The sequence below is a fragment of the Numida meleagris genome, chromosome 27 (genome assembly GCF_002078875.1).
Source record: "Numida meleagris isolate 19003 breed g44 Domestic line chromosome 27, NumMel1.0, whole genome shotgun sequence".
In the NCBI taxonomy this organism is placed as follows: domain Eukaryota; kingdom Metazoa; phylum Chordata; class Aves; order Galliformes; family Numididae; genus Numida; species Numida meleagris.
The window spans coordinates 2,073,583-2,091,096 of record NC_034435.1 but is presented as its reverse complement, the minus strand read 5'-3'; the positions used below and the strand labels follow the sequence as shown (position 1 = coordinate 2,091,096).

The 17,514-nt window shown below is 60.6% G+C and overlaps 1 protein-coding gene across 1 annotated transcript in view; it reads left to right on the top strand.

Annotated features, from left to right (window-relative positions):
- Positions 4,312-17,514, top strand: part of CSNK1G2 (casein kinase 1 gamma 2) — a gene marked incomplete in the record, with an annotated part of 25,533 nt that continues 12,330 nt past the window's right edge. Inside the window, 2 exon segments of the mRNA XM_021378384.1 lie at positions 4,312-4,777; positions 15,760-16,228. Of these exon segments, the coding sequence (XP_021234059.1) occupies positions 16,042-16,228 (187 nt within the window).

Below are 17,514 nucleotides of genomic sequence, written 5' to 3'. Positions count from 1 at the left end.
CTCCCGCCCGCCATTCGCCTCCAGCCTCCTATTCTCGACCGCGCTTTACGCCAACGCCGTTGCGCCACCATCCTCCCAGCGACTGCGCTTGCGCCGAGCTCCGCTCCGGAGTTGGTATTCAGGAAGGGCTCTTGCGCCGGCGGCGTGGTGGGGGGCGCATGGGCGAGCGCGGAGCTTACGCCGACGGCGTAGCGGTGTCGCTGGCTGGAGTGGTGAGGGGAGGCGAGAGGCGGCGTGAGGAGAGCCGGGCCGGGGGCGCCGCCATGGGCAGGCCGCGGGGCAGCGGCTGCGGGGCCCGGCGCTGAGGGCCCGCCGAGGTAACGGCCGCCGGGGCCGCCCTGTTGCTGCGGTTCGCCCCGACCGGGACCGGGCAGCGCTGGGGCGGGGGAGGCCGGGCCGGGCCGGGCGGTGCCGGCGGCGGGGAGCGGGCCCGGGGCGGTGCGGGGGCAGGGAGGGCCGGGGGGGCTGATGGGGCTGGGGGCCCTCCCGTGTGGCCTCTGTGCCGCCCCGGGGCCGCGCCCCCGCCCCGAGGCGCCGTGTGGGGCTCTGTGGGGCCGTGTGGGGCTCTCTGGGGCCGGGGTGTGCTCCCCCCGCCCGCTGTGGCGGGGCCTGCGGGACGTGGGCCCTTTGTATGGGGCTTTGCTTTCTCCGGAGGGGTCGGGAAGCGTTGGTTTGGGGGGAAGGGGGCTGTGCTGGGTCTGGTGTTTAAAAGAGCTCTTTTTCTTCAGCCGAGCTGGTGAGGATGGATGTGAGGAACGGGGAGAATAAGGCGGCCTCCTCCTCCTGCCCCGCCAGCACGGAGCGGGCTGCGTTCCTGTGGGGAGAGCTCTGCGGATGGGGAGAGCTCTGCAGGGAGCAGCACCCCCCCACCCCCACCCCGTGCTGCTGTCTGCGGGTGCAGAGAGGAGCAGAGCTCTCAGCCCTAGGGGGGGGAACGCTGGGCTGCCGTGGGGGAGCTGGGCGTGGAGGAACGGCGTGTGGTCCGGGCAGCGCGGCCACCAGCCATGTTGTGTGTGATTCTGAAGCGAAACCGTGAAGTTGGTGAAAACGGCACCGTCGCTCCGTGCTCACCAAGCTGGAGGTAACCCGGCGCCCGGACCCGTCCCGTAGAAAACGCCTGCTGGCGTGGGAATGGGGCAGCGAGGCTGGGAAGTTGCCTCGTTAACTAATCCGTCTGTTTTCCTTTTGCACAACAAGTGGTTGGATAGCTGGAAATAAATCCCGAGGAGTGCGTGAGTTCGTCGGGCAGCTGGGCCGTCCCGTCGGCGTGCAGCGTGCCCCCACCCCGCTGCTGCCACCGCCGAGCTCGGAGCGCTGGCCCTTATATAACAGATGGGAGCGAGCGTTTGGCGTTTGCCAGTGCGTCTGAAAGAGAATCGCTGTGAATTAGGGCAGGAGGCCTCCGTGGGGATGGCGGGGAGAGGCCTTCGCTGTGGCGGGGTGGGCTTGGCAGCTGGGGCTTGCCAAAGATTTGTTGGGTTTTGCTGTAATTCGGTGCGTTACGGGTTGGAGCGTTGTTCGGGGATGGTTTCAGTGCTGCTGGGGCCTCTGGGAGGGTTGGAGGGTCACGGTGATGACTGAACCTGAGCGTGCTGCTGGGCTGGTGGCAGCTTCTTGCTGCTGTGCACCTGGGGGAGCCCCGGATTCCCTGGGCTTGGGGGGGATCATCCTGCTATTGCGGAGTGCTGCCCTCCTGCAGCCTTGAGATTGCAGCTCCCGGCTGCCGGCTTACAACCTGTAAGGCCTTATAAATCTGTTCTGTAGTCCTCTGCAAATACAGCTGCTGCTCTGCTCTACGCCTGCACCGAAACGACTGGGGTGCAGTTGGCGGTGGCTTGCAGGGGAGAATGTTTGTCTGTCCGGCAGCATCTCGGGAAGCGCTGAATGGAGCTCTGTGTCGCTGCCCTCGCAGCGTGGCTCGTGTTTGGTTTTCTTGTTGCCGCACTCTTCGGAAGAGTGAGTGGAGAGGAGGAAGTTGGCAGTTGCAGTTCAGCAGGTTTCCGAATTCTGCTCTGCGAGCGCTTCCCTGCGCCGGTGCGGGTGCAGCGAGAGGCTTTGCGTCGCCTCTTGCTTTGTATTCTGCTTCTGAGCTCCTGTGCTGCCCGAGTGTTGTCAAAACTGCTAATACGAGAGTGACTCAGCGGATCAATGGGAACGCACGAGGCTGGTGCTGGTGGACAATCAGTATTTCCCCCCACCCCCTCTGGGCTGGAAGAGATGATGTCTGAGAGCAACATGCCAGTAAACATGTTTCCTGGGCTCGGGCCTGACGGCGGTCTGTAGCCTCCCCTTCCCCCGGTGCTTTCCTGAGCTGCCGTGGCGGGGAGAAGCGCTGTGCTGGGAGCAGCAGTGCTGCACTGTGGCTGCTCCATCCCGGTGTGTGCGTGCAGTGGCAGCAGAAGCTGCTGGCAGCCCCAGCCCTCGTGTGGCTGGGAGGCTGAGTACCTGCACGGTTGGTTTTTGGACAGGGGAGCTGCAGTGCTGCGAGCACCCAAAGCCTCAGGAGGACGGCACCTCGTGCTGCCAAACCATCAGCCTGTTGCCCTACTGAGGGGAGGGAGGCTGAGCTCGCTACGGATATCCCTTGTGTGCATGTGGCAGCACCTCGTGTGCTTATCAATAGTGGGATTTCTAATTTATCTGTTGTTTTTTTTTTTTTAATTAGAATGGATGCTTGTGCTTCCTGCTGGCAGTCAGCGCCTCCGGGAGGGCTGTGGTGGTGGAGCAGACGCAGGGCTGAGCGGTGAGGGAGGCAGAAAGGTGCCTTCTGCTGGAGCAGCAGCACGCTGAGCACTGGGGCTTCTGTGGGCTCCCAGCTCCGTGCTGGCTGCCCTCCACCTCCTAGGGATCCCCTGAAATCCCTGCTCTGGCTCCAGTGCTTCCTGTTGCACAGTAACTGGGTTAAAACAGAAAGTATCGCAGCGCACACCTCTGGTGGAGGCACTCAGGATCCCTTTGCTGTGCTGCCGGCTGCTGGGTGCCCCTTTGGGGTACACAACCTGGCTCAGCCCTTCCATGTCTCGTGTTCGACCTGACGTGTTCCAAACTGTTGCTTTTCTCCCCAAACCTCTCACGAGATCTGACGGCGCTGTCCTGATGTGGGGAGAAAGGGGTGAAGCGCGTGGGAAACCACAGGGCCGGCTGCTTCCGCTGCGGTGTGACGTTGCAGCAGCTCAGGGCTCTCAGTAAGGGGGGGGTGGTCCCATGCTCTGTGATTTAGGGCATGGTTCTCCATCCAGGTAAGCAGCAACCTGCAGGCAGAGCTTTGCACAGCATTTCAGAACATGACGTGGGTTGAGAGGTGCGTGACCCGCAGCCATGAGGGTTTGCTCTGGTCCCGCTGACCAGAGGGTGTCCCCTAGCCCTTGGTTGTTTAACGTGATGTAATGTTTTTTAATGAAAGAGGCCTGGCTGTTGCTTTCCAAATGGCAAATGAGATGCTTGGCAGGTGATGCGCAGGCTTCGCCTTCCTAAGAGGGTTGTTCTTAAGTTAATTAACGGGGGCTAACGTTGGTCTTGAACTTGGATTTCGTGAAGCTTTCCTTGGCAAGAGCATGGCTCTGTGCTGCTCTGTTCTTGCAGACCTCATCAGTGCCTGGCGTCCTCCGGTAGGAAGTCACTGCTTTTTGCTTTTGGGTCTTTGCTGACGTATAAACAACCACATGAGACCCTTTTTCTTCTCCATTTTTGGCACGGGCTGGTGGAGGTGATGAAGTTAGTCCTCCCCCTGCCTGGTTTCCCCAGCTCAAAGCTGGGGAAGGGATGGGGTTTTCCAGCCTCTTCTGTGCTCTCCTGGAATACCCCCACCCCCACTTGCATTGGTTCCCCTTATCCCAGTGGTTTTGCTCACAGCCTCCATCTGCGTTCCCCAGCGCAGACACCACGAAGGACGCTGCTTGGAGCACGCTGGGGGCTGGCTGCAGCTTGGAGGGGCACCCGCTGCTCCCATCAGTTCTGCTCCAACATCTCTGAGTGTCAAAGTGCAGGTCCCGGAATAACCGGAGCGTGGCATGGAGGATGCGCTGCGGCAGGACGACAGCGGGCACCTGGAACATGACAACACACAGCAGGGGACGGTTCCCAAATGCTGACAGCTCCCGGGGCAGGAGTGCAGCCCTGGGTGCTTTGCTCCTATTTCAGCTCGGAGCCAGAAATCAAAGTCCAGAGCGATGCTTCTCGAGCCAGAATCGTTTAAAGGCACTTTGCTGGCGTTCTAGGGCCAATATTTAACTTGTTCCTGCCATGAGGAATGCCTGCTGGACTCCAAATATTTGCCTTAAGGAAGAAGTTTGAGAGAAGAACATCTTGGGGGGGGAGAGTGCAGGAAATGTTTTGGTCTCTGTGCATACAGGTCTGTGAAGGCCCCACGTTCCCCCTGGCTGTGGCAGCGGGCCCGAGCAGCAGCACGGCAGCAGGGGGAGGAAATGTCTGTGCAGCTGGGTGTGTCTGTCCCGCTGCCGGGGGTTAAGGCGCAGGTTTGGGGCCGCTTCCAAGGGGGGGGGAGCGTCCGGGCAGCGGGGCTGGAGCGCGCGTCGACTTCCTGAGGAAAGAATCCGATCAGGGAAAGAAATGCTCTGCTGCTTTTGCTTTCGCTGCCGTCTTTGGTGGCTGTGAAGCGCTCCGCAGAGGGTCCTGCGAATGGCTTCGCCGTGCCCTGGACCTGCTTATGGCTGCTCCTGTCCTCGCTCACCTCGGTGCGATCCTTCTCAATTTGTGCCGCCAATGGCACCACCCGGCTCCTGGTAAACCCCCGCCGGCGGTGCTGGCGTCTCCCGAGGTGGGTTGGTGAGGACGTGCTGCCGGGGGGAACCTGCTGCTCTTTGCCCGGCTCTGAGTGTGCAGCCAGGCCGAGTTCCTGATTCCAGCTCCGGCGCTGAAATCTGCTCTTCCTCAGTTGCACGTTGAGCCTCTGCCCGGCTGCGTGTGCGCTGCGCTCTTGGTCGGACTCTTTTGGCTGTCCCTGGCTACTTAACTGAGTTGTGCTTAGATTAAAAAAAAAAAGAGCTTGTATTCTCCTGAGCCCGGCTGGGGTGACTGGGAGCGTGATGGGGAAGCAACAGCTTTTGTGAGAGCCGCATCCGGCGCAGGGTGCTGGTGTTCAGCGGGACTCAGGGGGCTGCTCAGGAAGATGGATGCTGGCTCGTTCCCTTTTGTGGACACCTGGAGCTGTGTGGAGGTACCTGAGCTGTGTCTGTGCAGCCCGAGTGCAGCCTGCAGCCCCTCCGTGGCTGTGAAGGGCCCTGGGGGGGTTCACCTCCCCGAGGCTGCGGGTGGGCACCCAGCAGCACCGTGCCATTGCCATAACAAAGGCTGAGTGGCTTAGGCCCACGGATGGGCTGTGTAATGAATGAGGAAGCCAGGGCAGCAGTGTCCTGCTGCAGGGACTAGGAGAGGTGGCAGGAACTAGAAACACAAGGTTTGGGTTTCAGATGGAAGCCTGTACTGGGGAAGGGTGAGCGTGTGTTGGCTGGGCTTTCTGGGACAGATCACAGAAGTGAGAGCCCAGAAATGAGGGAGAAGGGACAGTTTGTACATGCAAGTAATGTTCCAGATATTAATAGCAGCAGCATGAAGCGGGTCCTCACGGGGGTGTCTCCTGCACATTCCTCTGACACTACAAATGATCCCTTTGTGTAGGGCCCGGAGGAGCAGGTCTTGAGCAGGTAAGAGAAAGGAAGGGAGCAGCAAGGTTGCACCAGAGCTCCCTGTCTGAGAGGTGGCTGGCTTTTGGATGAACCCCTTGAGGAGCCTCCACGTGTACCCCTCCTTCTCCTGGCCCGTAGCAGCTCTGGGGCTGCCTCTCCAGCTCCAGCCAGTCGTAGTGCTCCTGCATCGAAGCTGTCCTGACCTCATGGGGAGATCTGAGCTGCGTCTGAGTTTTGTATTCCTTTGCTTCCCCACCTACGAAATCAGCAGGTCACCCGTGTACCTCCAAGAGAGGATGCAAGGAACGACTGAGCTGCTCGGCCTTGTAATAGGAGAGTTGGGAAGAGCAGTGCCTCGTGGATTGCTCGCTGCTTCTCCGAGGACGCTGCTGACGCTCGTGTGTAAGCCGATGGATATTGCCACGCCACGGCGCATCCCTCTGCCCCAGTTACTCTGCAGGGAGGATTAATTGCATGGTGCCTCCTCGTGGCTCCTGGCATCTGGTGGGGGGGACCCTGGGTCCTGCTGGTGGTCCTGGAAGCTGTCCCTGCATAAGGCAGGGCTGCAGTGAGCCTGCACCCGTGTGGCTTGCATCCAGAAGGGAAGAGGTGCTGGCATCCCACTGCAGGGAGTCTGACAGCTCGGGGGAGAGATCTCCCTGCGAACCCCTCCGGAAGCTTCCCCCTTCCACCCTTCTCCTTCCCCTCCCAATTCTTAAGATTTTGGCAGTAATTTGGGAAATGTGTGAGGCCTGAGCCTGAGGAAGAAAGCACGGGGGGAAGCGGTGCTCGCTGGAATGTGGGACAGCTCAGCTTGGCAGTGCTGCAGCTCCGCAGCCCAGAAATGGAAGCAGCCTCGTCACCGGTGGGAGCGGCACCCCCTGTCCCCCCCCACCTCCCTGCTGGGACAGGACAGGGCTGCTTCAGTCGCTGGTGGTGTCCCCTGCTTCTGTGTGGCCGTAGGGGAGTTGAAATGAGCTGTTATTTTGATGATGGAAGTGATTGCTCGTCCCCTTTCTCCCCGCCTCGCATCGCAGAAGGCCACCCCAGATCCGCGGGTGCAGCTGCTTCCTAACCTGGTTCTGTCAAAAGGATATGGGTTAAGAAAAAAAAAAAAAAAAAGATCCTACTATTAAAAGTGTTTATGCCAACCCGGATCCTGCTGACAGCAGAGGGTTTGGTAGCGATACGCATGACGTGAGGCCAGGCAGCTCTGTGTGGAGTGACAGTCCCCAGATGGGCCGGGGGAAGCCTGCTGCCACGCATCTCGCGGTGCACAAGGCGGCAGGCAGCGTGCGGAGCCTGGGCCTGCGCTTGGATCAGTGGGGCTGGAGCCCTCTGGGTCCGCTTCCCTGCAGTAAAACGCGGTATCCCTGGATATTCCCCTCCGTGCTGCAGGGCTCAGAGTGCCCCCAGTCCTCGTGCATGAGTGAGCGGTTCCCTGGGTCTGCTCCGTGCCCGCTGCCTGCTGGTGCAGAGCCCTTCCCGAGCCACGGCTCCGTGCTGCTGTCCCTGGAGGGATCAGTGCCTTCAGCCACAGCACTGAGCCCTCGGGTCCCTGCGTGTACCTGCAGCTGTGAGCTGTTTGTGGGGTGGGGGGCACTGCCTGCCCTCCCTCTCCAGGTCCCGGGGCTGTTCTCCCACTTGTGCTGCAGCGTTCTGCGTGACGTCAGGCAGTTGTGCCTCGGTTCCCTCTTCTGTAGCTGCACTTCCTCAGTGAAGTACCTCGAGCTGCAGAGAGTGTAAGAGCCAAAGGGCATTTACCCTTTGCATCAGCTGTCTGGAAAACCCCTGGAGCTTGCAACTGGGAGCAGCAGGAAGACGTGCCAGTGAATGCTGCTGCTTGGGCTCTTGCCCAGCATGCTGGGAGGCGTGTCCTGGCCGTTGGGAGGGAGGAAGTCTCTTCCAGGTGGACAGGAGGTTCTGAGCCTGTCCCCTAGCTTGGGCCTGGGGGTAGTGAAGGAAGGAAAGGAGCCACATGCATCCAAGAGTTCCCTTTGTCATAGGAAAAGGGTTGGGAAATGTTTCTGTCCTTTTGGAGACCAGATGTGGAGCCCCTTGTCCTCGCTGCAGCTGATCCTTCTGTGCTGGAAGGAGCCACAGCGGCCCCTCAGGTGTGTGGGGTTGTGGTTGGGGTTGTTGCTATCACATCCTTGTTTGTTTTCCATCTTCTGCCTCCAGCAGTTGTATAAATGGGAGCAGAATGAAGGGTTACATCTCAGTGCTGCCTGCAGCAGTGCGGAGAGAAGCGATGCTGTGAAGTTTAGAGAGCCAGCCTTGCTGAGCTGCAGGATGTGCTCCCATCCCCCTGCTTTGGTGTTACAGACTGCACAGGTTGGGGCTCAGAGGTCTTCAGGAGTCTCATCCATCTGAATGCAGTCCTCACACAAACGTTGAAACGCACACGTGCATTTAGAACTGTGTGTTTGGAGGAGGAAGGGGAAAAACCCAACGTTTCTGAACAGCGAGCCATGCGAAGCAGCCCCGGTGCCAGGCTGGGAAGGAAGCCCGTGGCTGTGGGGTGGGAAATGGGTGCTCGCTTGCCAAAACATCTGCGCTCCTGCTCCAATGAGGTGTGCTGACAGCTCCGGCAGCAAAGGCCTCGGGTGTCCTGAAGCCTGTTGCTGGGCAGGGCTGCAGCCTCTGCTGGGCGTCAGTCTGGGTGCTGCTGCTGCAGAGCAGAAGTGCAGCACTCCTGTGGCTGCAGAGGAGGAGGAGAGAGAGCCTTCCTCTCTCCTGGCTGCCTGGGAAAGCAGGGGCAACTCTTCGTTAGCATCCGTTCCTGTGCGTGCTGCGTGATGCGTGCTGAGATCCCTCATGGAGAGGAAGGCGAGCAGTGCTTCATGCTGCTTTTAGAGGAGTGTTAGCTTTTGAGGACATGGGAGTGTTCAGGGACAGGGCAGGGGAAGCAGCGCGCTGGCGGTGATGGTCTTAACCTTACTGCAGGCTGCAGTGGCGCAGGGGGAGGCCTCAGATGTGAGCTGCAAAATGGAAGCAGTTGTTCCAAGCTGCTGGTGAGGTTCACCCATTGGTGTGGAGACCTTGTCACCGCTGCCCGGTGACTGCTGCGGGCTGTGAGCCCAGGGCTGGGCAGGAAGGCGCTGTGGGAAGAGCTGGCCTCGCTCAGAAGCCTGACATCAGGATGGAACACCTTGCTGCCCTGCTCCCAGAGCGCAGCCTGGCACGGACACCGGCACTGGCAGGGTGATGGTTGGTCACGGCGGTGGAGAATCACGAGCCCGGGCAGCAGGAAGTGTGGCTGAGCTCTCGCTCTGGTTTCTCCCCGCAGCTGAAGCAGAAATGGCAATAAAAGATCAGTGTCTGGTGGCAAAGGTTGAGATACGGAATGGGGCCATCCTCCCTGAGCGTGATCAAGGCGCTGTAGTTATCTCCTGGGCGCCGGTGCATGGCAGCTGGTGGGGCAGCAGCTCCCTGGGCTTTTCCACTGCCTGGGGTGCCAATGGAACTTGTTGATTTGGGATGCAGGCAGCCTCAGAAGCTTGTTCTGCATGGAGTTACCAGGCTTAAAAGCCAACCTCGGGCATCACGGGGGTGAAGTGCAGCACTGGGAAAGCTCAGGTGGGATCTGGCTGGGGTGTTTGCTGTGAATCGTGCTGGGGTTGGCTGTGCAGCTCAGACCTGCTCTCACAGGACTGGTGAGCAGGTTTTTGCTGGCCAGCTGCTGAGGGTTCCTGGAAGGCAGCTGGTTCCTTTGCAGCTCTGCCTCCCAGCAGCAGCAGCATGGACTTAATTAGTATCTGGTGTCTAAGCAGAGCTCGTTGCGCCGTGGATGCTTTGTTGGGCTTCAATAGAAAACCAGCTGGCAGAGCTGCAGAAGGCGGTGTGCGTGGGGGACACGGGGCTGAGACCGCTTGTTCGAGTCACCTGGGGTTAGGAAGGGCCCCACTGAATCCCAGTCTTGTGCGGAGCAGGAGCCTGAAGGGCCCCATCAGCTCCTTGCCCGGGCTGCCCACGGTGTCCCCTGGGAAGAGGCGAGGTGCTGGAGCCGGGCTCTGGCTGATGCTGTCCCTCTCAGGTCTCCCAGTGAGAGGCTGCTTTGTCTGTCAGAACTTCCTCTCTTCTAGTACTACTGCGTCTGCATTACTAAAACCGAAACCACTTCAACATCCTAATTGGCCTCTTTGTGCCGAGCTGTTGAGATGCGATAGATTCTGCGGAATGACGGCCTCGTGTAGCTGCCTTGGTGCGGGGGCAGAGGACGAGCCTGTGTCTTCGGCACAGTTCAAAAGAATTACTGCTCTGGTTATGCAGCCGCTGCCTCCAGCATCCTGCTTACAGCAACAGCAGAGAAACTGCCCAACCTGTGCGCTGGAACACCAGGTGCAGGCGGCAGGAGCGGGCTGGAGCTGGCTCTTCTGCTCATCGTTCACTTTCAAAGCTTGGAGCGGAGCTTCTGCTGGCCCAGCAGCTGCTGCTGGTCTTGGAGAGGAGGCACAGGGAGCAGTGAGCAGGTGGGAGGTGCTGGAGGCATCCTGCAGCAGGGCTGGGTGGGGAAGGGGTGCTGGTACCCAGCTCCCTCCTGCCCTGGGGCCTGCTGCTCCTGGCCCCATGCTGCTTTGGTCCCCAGCTCCTTCCCACCCCAGGGTTTGCTGCTGCTGACCCCACATTGGTTTTGTGCCCAGCTCCCTCCCACCCCAGGGTTTGCTGCTGCTGACCCCACATTGGTTTTGTGCCCAGCTCCCTCCCACCCCAGGGTTTGCTGCTGCTGACCCCACATTGGTTTTGTGCCCAGCTCCCTCCCACCCCAGGGTTTGCTGCTGCTGACCCCACATTGGTTTTGTGCCCAGCTCCCTCCTGACCCCTCACTGGTTTGGCGTTGCTGCTGTTCCCATGCACTGGATCCATCACAGGGGCTGTGCTGCAGGAGCCCGTGAGGTGCACGTGGCTCAGGAGCCAGAGCTGCCAGCCCTGGGCCTGGACTGGGCACAGTTGCTTCTCACACTGCAGTCAATGCAGGCACACAGTGCTTCTTACAGGCTGCGTGCAGCCAGCCGCAGGGCTGTTTCCATTCAGGTCTCCCTGATAGAGCTTCAGTGTTTTTCTTTCTGCTGGGTTTTATGAGTCTGTAGTTGGAAGTCTGAGTTTGTGGCTGCTGAACCCAAACAGTTGAGCGCTCTCTCGGGCCCCGGGTTCTCAGGTGGGATGTGCTGGGTTTGATCTTTTTCAGTCTAGTTTTCAGACCTGCCCTTATTTTAGCGTCTGTTTATTTACTGTTATTATTATTATTACTCTATTTCCTAGGGAAGTATTTTTAACTTTTTCCTTGCTTTTCTCAGCCGTGGCGTTTCCGGCTCTGTGCTGAAGCTCTGCTTACATTTTCCATCCAGGTGTGACAGCTTGGGATGGGGATGCAAGGACAAGCAGGGCTCTGCCTTGCCCAGGGGAGATGCTGCACGGCGTTTGCTCTGCGGCCACAGCACAGAGCGGGGCCAGCTCATCCCCCCCCCAACCCCCACTGGGATCTCAGGAGCAGCTGAGATTGTGCTTGTCGAGCAGTCTGATGGGTTTTGAACGTGTCAGCTTGTAACCTCTAAAGATCTGAATGAAATCATGCGTGAGTCATTATTGGTTTTGCATGGTGAGAGCGTGGTGTAGCTGAGCATTTGTCAGGCCACCGAGCTGTGAAGCGGCGCTGTGTCAATAGCAAATGTTCTCTGCTGAAACTCTGCTTCCCTCGTCGTATGTGGGGGGGGGGGGGAGATGGAGTGCGACTTGAATCGTTGAAAGTTCATCGTGATCCATGGAAGAGCAACGGAAATGGCTGGAAGCTGGGAGAAAATAACTTGGAGGGATGGGAAGTTGGAGGTTGGGAGCAAGCAGAGTGCAGTGCACGATGTCTGCTGGGAAGGGAGCGCTGCTGGCGCGGGGACGAGCGTCACAGGCGTGAGAGCTGGAAGGGGAAGGCGGGCGCTGCGGGGCAGGAAGAAAACCCCATCATTTTCAGGAAGAAAAACCCATCATTTTCACAGCACCCTTCAGCTCGAGGTGGGGGGGGGGGGGGGGGGAGTGAAGGCAACAACTGCTTTCTTTACTCCTAGAATCGCGGCGTGGTTTGGCTTGGAGGGGTCCTTGAAGATCACCCGCTCCCACCCCCAGGGCTGGCTGCCCCCTCCAGGCACGGGCTCCCCCAGGACGGGGCCTCTCTGTCCTCTGGGGAAGTCCTCCCCCTCACATCTAATCCCAATCTCCCCTTCTTTCGTGTAAAACCATTCCTCGTTTTGATTTCTTTCCTTTTCTCACCCCGGCGTTTTCCTTCTCGTGGCTCGGAGCCGTGCAGGGATGCGGGGCGGCACGGCCCGGCCACGCCACGATCTCAGCACAGAGCAGGGAGCCAGGAAGGGAGGGGAGGCTTGGAACAAGGCTGCTCAGATCATGGTGGATTCAAAGCTTTGCTTCCCCAGTTTGGGGTTTTGTTGGTTTTTTTTGTTTGTTTGTTTTTTTTTCCCCTGAGGACTAGAAGAAATTCTGGTAGAAACATTAGCCTTGGCTTTATTCCTTACAATTTTATGGATGGAAAAATTAAAAAAAAAAAAAGGAAGGAAGAAAATCAAACAAGGGAAGACAAACTTCCCTTGTGTGTGTCCCGAGGACTGCCCGAGGGGGCTGCCACCCTCCTGTGCCACGATGGGCTGCGTCAGCCCGGGGTCAATGGCTCAGTGCGATGACCCAGCAGGCAGAACAGGACAGGACACCGAGATGGAGCCAAGCACCTCCCCAGGAGCTCAGCTGGGTGCAGGGAGGGGAGGCAGGGGAGCTGTCAGCCCGGCCCGTGCGCCCGCGTCACCAGGACACGGGTGGTGGTGGAGCTGCGAGCTCAAGTCCCAGCCCTGGAGCTGAGCGGCCGCATCAGCAGGGAGGTGAGGAGCTGTTCAATGAGAGCTTCCTGCTGCGCTGACACCAACGTGAGCGTGCAGAGGAGGAAGCAGTAAGCGGAGCTGGGCTGGGTGCCCCCGAGCTGGGAGCTGGGAGAGCCGCAGTCATCACGTGGAGGGCTGGGCACCATCTCTGCTCTGCCGGACCCCGCTGGGGCCGGGAGGAGACGTTGTATGGCAGCAGAAACCCCGGCGTGCCGTGCCTCGCTGGGAAGGCGCCTGCTTCCAGGACTTCCTGATTCTTATGGGGTTCACCCCCCAAAACCTTTCGCTCGCTCTCGGCTGCTCCGAGCCCTGTGCGGGGCTCGTCACCGCGACGCTGTTGGTCCTTTGTCGTGCTGCGGTGGCACAGCTCTCACCCGGAGCCGCCTTCTCCTCTGGGTGGCCCTGCTTCTTGTCGGTGCTATGCTCTTGCCTCGAGGGACCAGGAGGAAGCTGGGCTGGAAGGAGCTGCTCTGCTGCCCCTCGGTTTGCCCAGGTTGGCTGGGACATCTCCTGGTGCTGCCCTGTCCCACTCACTCCTCACGGAGGAACCTGGAAGGCAGAACCAGGACGTGTTTTCTCCACGCTCTGAGCTTTCCCCTTCTCATGGGGGGAGCAGTGGGTGCAGCTGGTGACAGCCCACAGACTAACACTGACCTGTGCCTGTGGCTGTCCTGCAGGAGGTGCTGGCTTTGGGCGCGGACAAGTTGGGATGGGACGTTAAATTCCCAGAAGATGAGGAATAGCTGGATTATTTTTACATCTTGGAAACCCCGCTGGATTTCCCTTCTGTGTGGACTGGGCTTTTCTCAGAGCTCCCAGCTGCTGCAGGAGCCCAAGGGAGGAGCTCCAGCCCGAGGTGCCGCACACGACCGATGGGTTGCGTTGCCCTTTGGGACACCGGGGTATTCGGGATTACTTCCAGTTTTTAATCAGCAGGATCCGTGCTCCGAGCAGCGTGGTGTCAAGAGCTTTTCTTCCTCGTGCTCTCAGGAGCTTCTCCTTCTCTTTCATCCGGGTGCAGCTGCGTTTCCTTTCTGCTATTGCAGCGCAGGGGACGGCGGTGCTGGGCATCCAGGATGCAGCCCGTCCCACTCTGCCACCTCGGGCTCCAGGCTGCGGGTCCTTCCCCTCTATTCCCCTCTTTTGTTTTGCTCTCGTGATCTCTTCGGGCCGGGAACGGCGTCTGTGCATAGAGGGCCCGGAACAATGTGGCCCAGATGGTATTGTACGAACCACGGGGTTTGGCTGCACAGGGAAGAAACGTTATAAATACTCCTCCTCAGCCTTGCAGTCCTGCAGGAGGTCAGGAGCCTCTGAGCTGGGGTATTTCTGCCCAAGTCCTGGAGGTAGCGCAGGGATTGCAGGTCTTTGTTTCCTCAGTGAAGAGAAGAGGAGCCCTGCAGCCCCTTCTGCTCACCCCCAACCCCATCCCTGGCAGGCTGCAAACCCCGGGGCAGAAGAAGCCCCGCAGGGAACAGCAGCTCGGTGCTGTGGCCGAGCAGTGTGTGGCCCCAGCTGGGGCTGATCCTGTGCTTCTGTTCCGGTGAGCCACTTGCTCACTTGCACTCATCTGCAGCACATTTCAGTTTTGCTTCCTGGAGTCTGAGCACTTCACGTTGCAGGGGAGCCCTGCTTTGGGTGAAGACCACATCAGGGAGCAAAGGGCGAGCAGGCCGTGCCGTGCCAGCTGCATGCGCTGGAGCTGGGGGGAGCAGAGCACAGGGCAGCCCCGCTCCAAGGCATCGCCCAGCGCCTTCCTGCCCCACAGCCAGAGGCTGCTCAGTGTCCCTGGTGCCGGGGCTTGTGCCTCAGTGTGCAGCCTGCTGCTCCCCGTGGGGCTCGTGCCGTGGCGCGGTGAGGAGGGTGGGAGCGGCCAAAGCTTTGCAGTGTTCCTGGAGGATGCTCCGGAATTGGCAGCTCAGCCTGCGGGGACGGAGCCCATAAAGCCTCACTGCTCAGCCCTTGGGCCCTGCAGCCCCAGCCCTCCTGCAGGCACCATGCTCCGAGACGAGGGCTGGTGTCGGATGGGGACTGGGGCAGCCCTGGGGCTCCTGGGCTACCCGAAAGTGCTCTCAGACCCTCCCTCATCCCTCCCACCCCGTGCACCCTTTAGCACAAGAAGCCTTTTTTATTATTATTAATAGCTATTGCGAGCCAGTAAAAAGTTTTACGGGCTTTGGCCGAGCGTCAGGGCTTGCAGTGCGCTCATTTCCTGCAGTCTGAGCGCTGGGGGGGCTGGGATCGCTTGGTTTACCCACGGTAGCAGGGCCGAGGGCTGGCAGCGGTGCAGCAGGAGCTGGAAGGGAGCAGAGGGGGCTGTGAGCGGGGCCAGGGGCTGCAGCCATTGCTCAGGGAGCAAAAACCCATCTCTGATGGCTGTGTGCACCTGGCTGGCTGGCTGTCCCTCTCCTCCGGCCGCCAGCTGCTCTATGCCGGTGCCGGGTGCTGTGCCCTGCTCTGGGTCTGCAATTAGCAGCAAGGTTCGTGTGGCAGATGGGCGAAAGTAGCAGCAGCCAGCTCGTGGTGGAGGGCGTCTGTGTCCTGTCTCTGTGCTCGGGGAGGTGCCTGGACTCAGCAGGCCACCGCTGCCAGCCTTGAGGAAGTCTGGTCCTAACCCGCAGGGATCCTCCCAGCCCGCCTCCTCCAGAGCCAACATCCTCATTCTGCTTCACAGGAAGCTGCACACCCACGGTGCTGCGCCCCATAGCAGCGGTGTGCTGGCTGCCCTGCTCCATGGGGCTGAGCCCTGTGCCCCATAGCAGCGGTGTGCTGGCTGCCCTGCTCCATGGGGCTGAGCCCTGTGCCCCATAGCAGCGGTGTGCTGGCTGCCCTGCTCCATGGGGCTGAGCCCTGTGCCCCATAGCAGCGGTGTGCTGGCTGCCCTGCTCCATGGGGCTGAGCCCTGTGCCCCATAGCAGCGGTGTGCTGGCTGCCCTGCTCCATGGGGCTGAGCCCTGTGCCCCATAGCAGCGGTGTGCTGGCTGCCCTGCTCCGTGGGGCTGAGCCCAAGCTGCCATCCATGGGGATGCTGTCCTCCCCAGTGACTTCTGGCTCGCGCTCACTGAGCATTTCACCTCCTGCTGCAGCCGGCCTTCACTTAGGGCAGCGGTTTGGACTCCGGGCTCCCCACAGCGGTGCCATCCCCTGCCCTCTGCCATCGCTGTGGGGCAGGGCGGTGGGGGGCACGCATCTCCCCGTTGTGCTGACTTTCCTTTCTCCCTGTCCCCCCCCTGCAGCTCGCCGGGCGCTGGGAGGACCCTCTCCGCAGGATGTTCTCTCCACCAAAGATCTCCTCGTGACCGGCGACGATGACAATCCCGGCGGCACCTCGGGAAGCACCGACGTTTCTGTAGCCCGGCTCTTCCCTCCTGCTCCGCGCCCTCCTCCCCCCGCACACCGGGATGCTGCACTGACCGAGGGCAGCCCCGCTTCTTTTCTCCTCCCCCCTCAACTTTCAGCAGCTCTGGGATTTGTATGGCAGCAGCGTAACCGTGGAGAGGCCGGGGTATCACAAACTTATGGATTTTGATAAGAGAGGAGGGAAAGGGGAGCTGGAGGAAGGTAAAAGGATGTCCAAGACGGGTGGAGGAAGGAGCAGCCATGGAAGCCGGAGCGCCGGAACCAACTCGGGAGTCTTAATGGTGGGTCCCAACTTCCGCGTCGGCAAGAAGATCGGATGCGGCAATTTCGGGGAGCTCCGCCTAGGTGAGCCGGGCTTCTTCTCTCCCCGTGCCCTCCTGCAGCGCGGCGCCGCGGGGCAGCCCCCGTTCCCGGGGGGTTCTGTTCCTCCTCCCTTCACGCTGCGCTTCCGAACGCCGTGGGGTGAAGGCCCCACTGCGGCGCTGTGTGCGTCCCCCCCCCCCCCCCGGCTCCTGTCCCTCCGGGTTCGTCGTGGGAAGCATCGTTCTCTCCCAAGGAGCCAGCGTGGCCCGGGAGGTTCTCGGTGGGATTTCACCTCTCTGATGGGCAGCGGGGGCTGGGGAGGGCGGCAGTGCCAGCACAGGGGCTGAGGCTGCGTGGAGGCTGCGCCTTGGCTGCGAGCTGTGGGGCAGGGCTCGTGCCATGGGGGAAGGCCGTGGTGCAGGCGTGGGCTGCGTGCTCCCAGGTGTCCCCTGGGCACGAAGCGCGCGGTCCTCGGGGCAGGTCTTGGAGCCGGAGCGTGGCTCCGTGCTTGCAGAGATCCCAGCCTCTCTTTGCGCCATTTCCTTCCCAAAAACCACCCAAAGAAACAAACCAACCCAGGAGATCTCGCACCAACATGTTTGGAGGTGGGGGGGGGTGGGGGAGGGTGACTCCATCTCCTCGAAGCAGGTGCTGGGTCGCCCGGTTCCGGTGCTGCTCCGTCCCACGGCGTGCCAGCCATCCTGGATGGGGACATGGTCACAACGTGTGTCCCCAAGGCACCGCTGCCTCCTGCCTGCCCCCCTGCCCCCCTGTGCCAGCCAGGCTGCCCCAGAGCTGCACTTTGCAGGCAGCAAACATGTGCAAATTCATTTTTTTGGGGGGGACGTTTTGGTGATGGATCACCTCTTCCCCACCCCAGCGCCTCTGCTTCCAGCAGCAGAGTGGAAGCGCAGCGACTTTCTTCTTTCTAAGTTAATTTCCATCTTTTAACTTTGCAAAGTTACAAGCAGCACTTTGGGGGGGGGGGGGGGCAGGAAGACAGGAGCGGGTCCTCGCAGCCCGTGAGCCAGCAGCAGTCACGGGACAAACCCTGAGCTCAACGTTTCTTTCCCTCGGGTGGACTTAAAAGCAATGCTCTGCTCCGAGGAACCAGCGCGGCACGGGGCGAGCGCTCAGAGCTCAGGGTGCTTGAGCTGCCCTTGCTGTGCTCCGGGCTGTGCAATGGGTCCTGCTGGGTGCTCCCAATGCGGCACAGCTCCAGGTCCTGCCAGGTGCTCCCAGTGCAGCACAGCTCCAGGTCCTGCCGGGTGCTCCCAATGCAGCACAGCTCCAGGTCCTGCTGAATGCTCCCAGTGCAGCACAGCTCC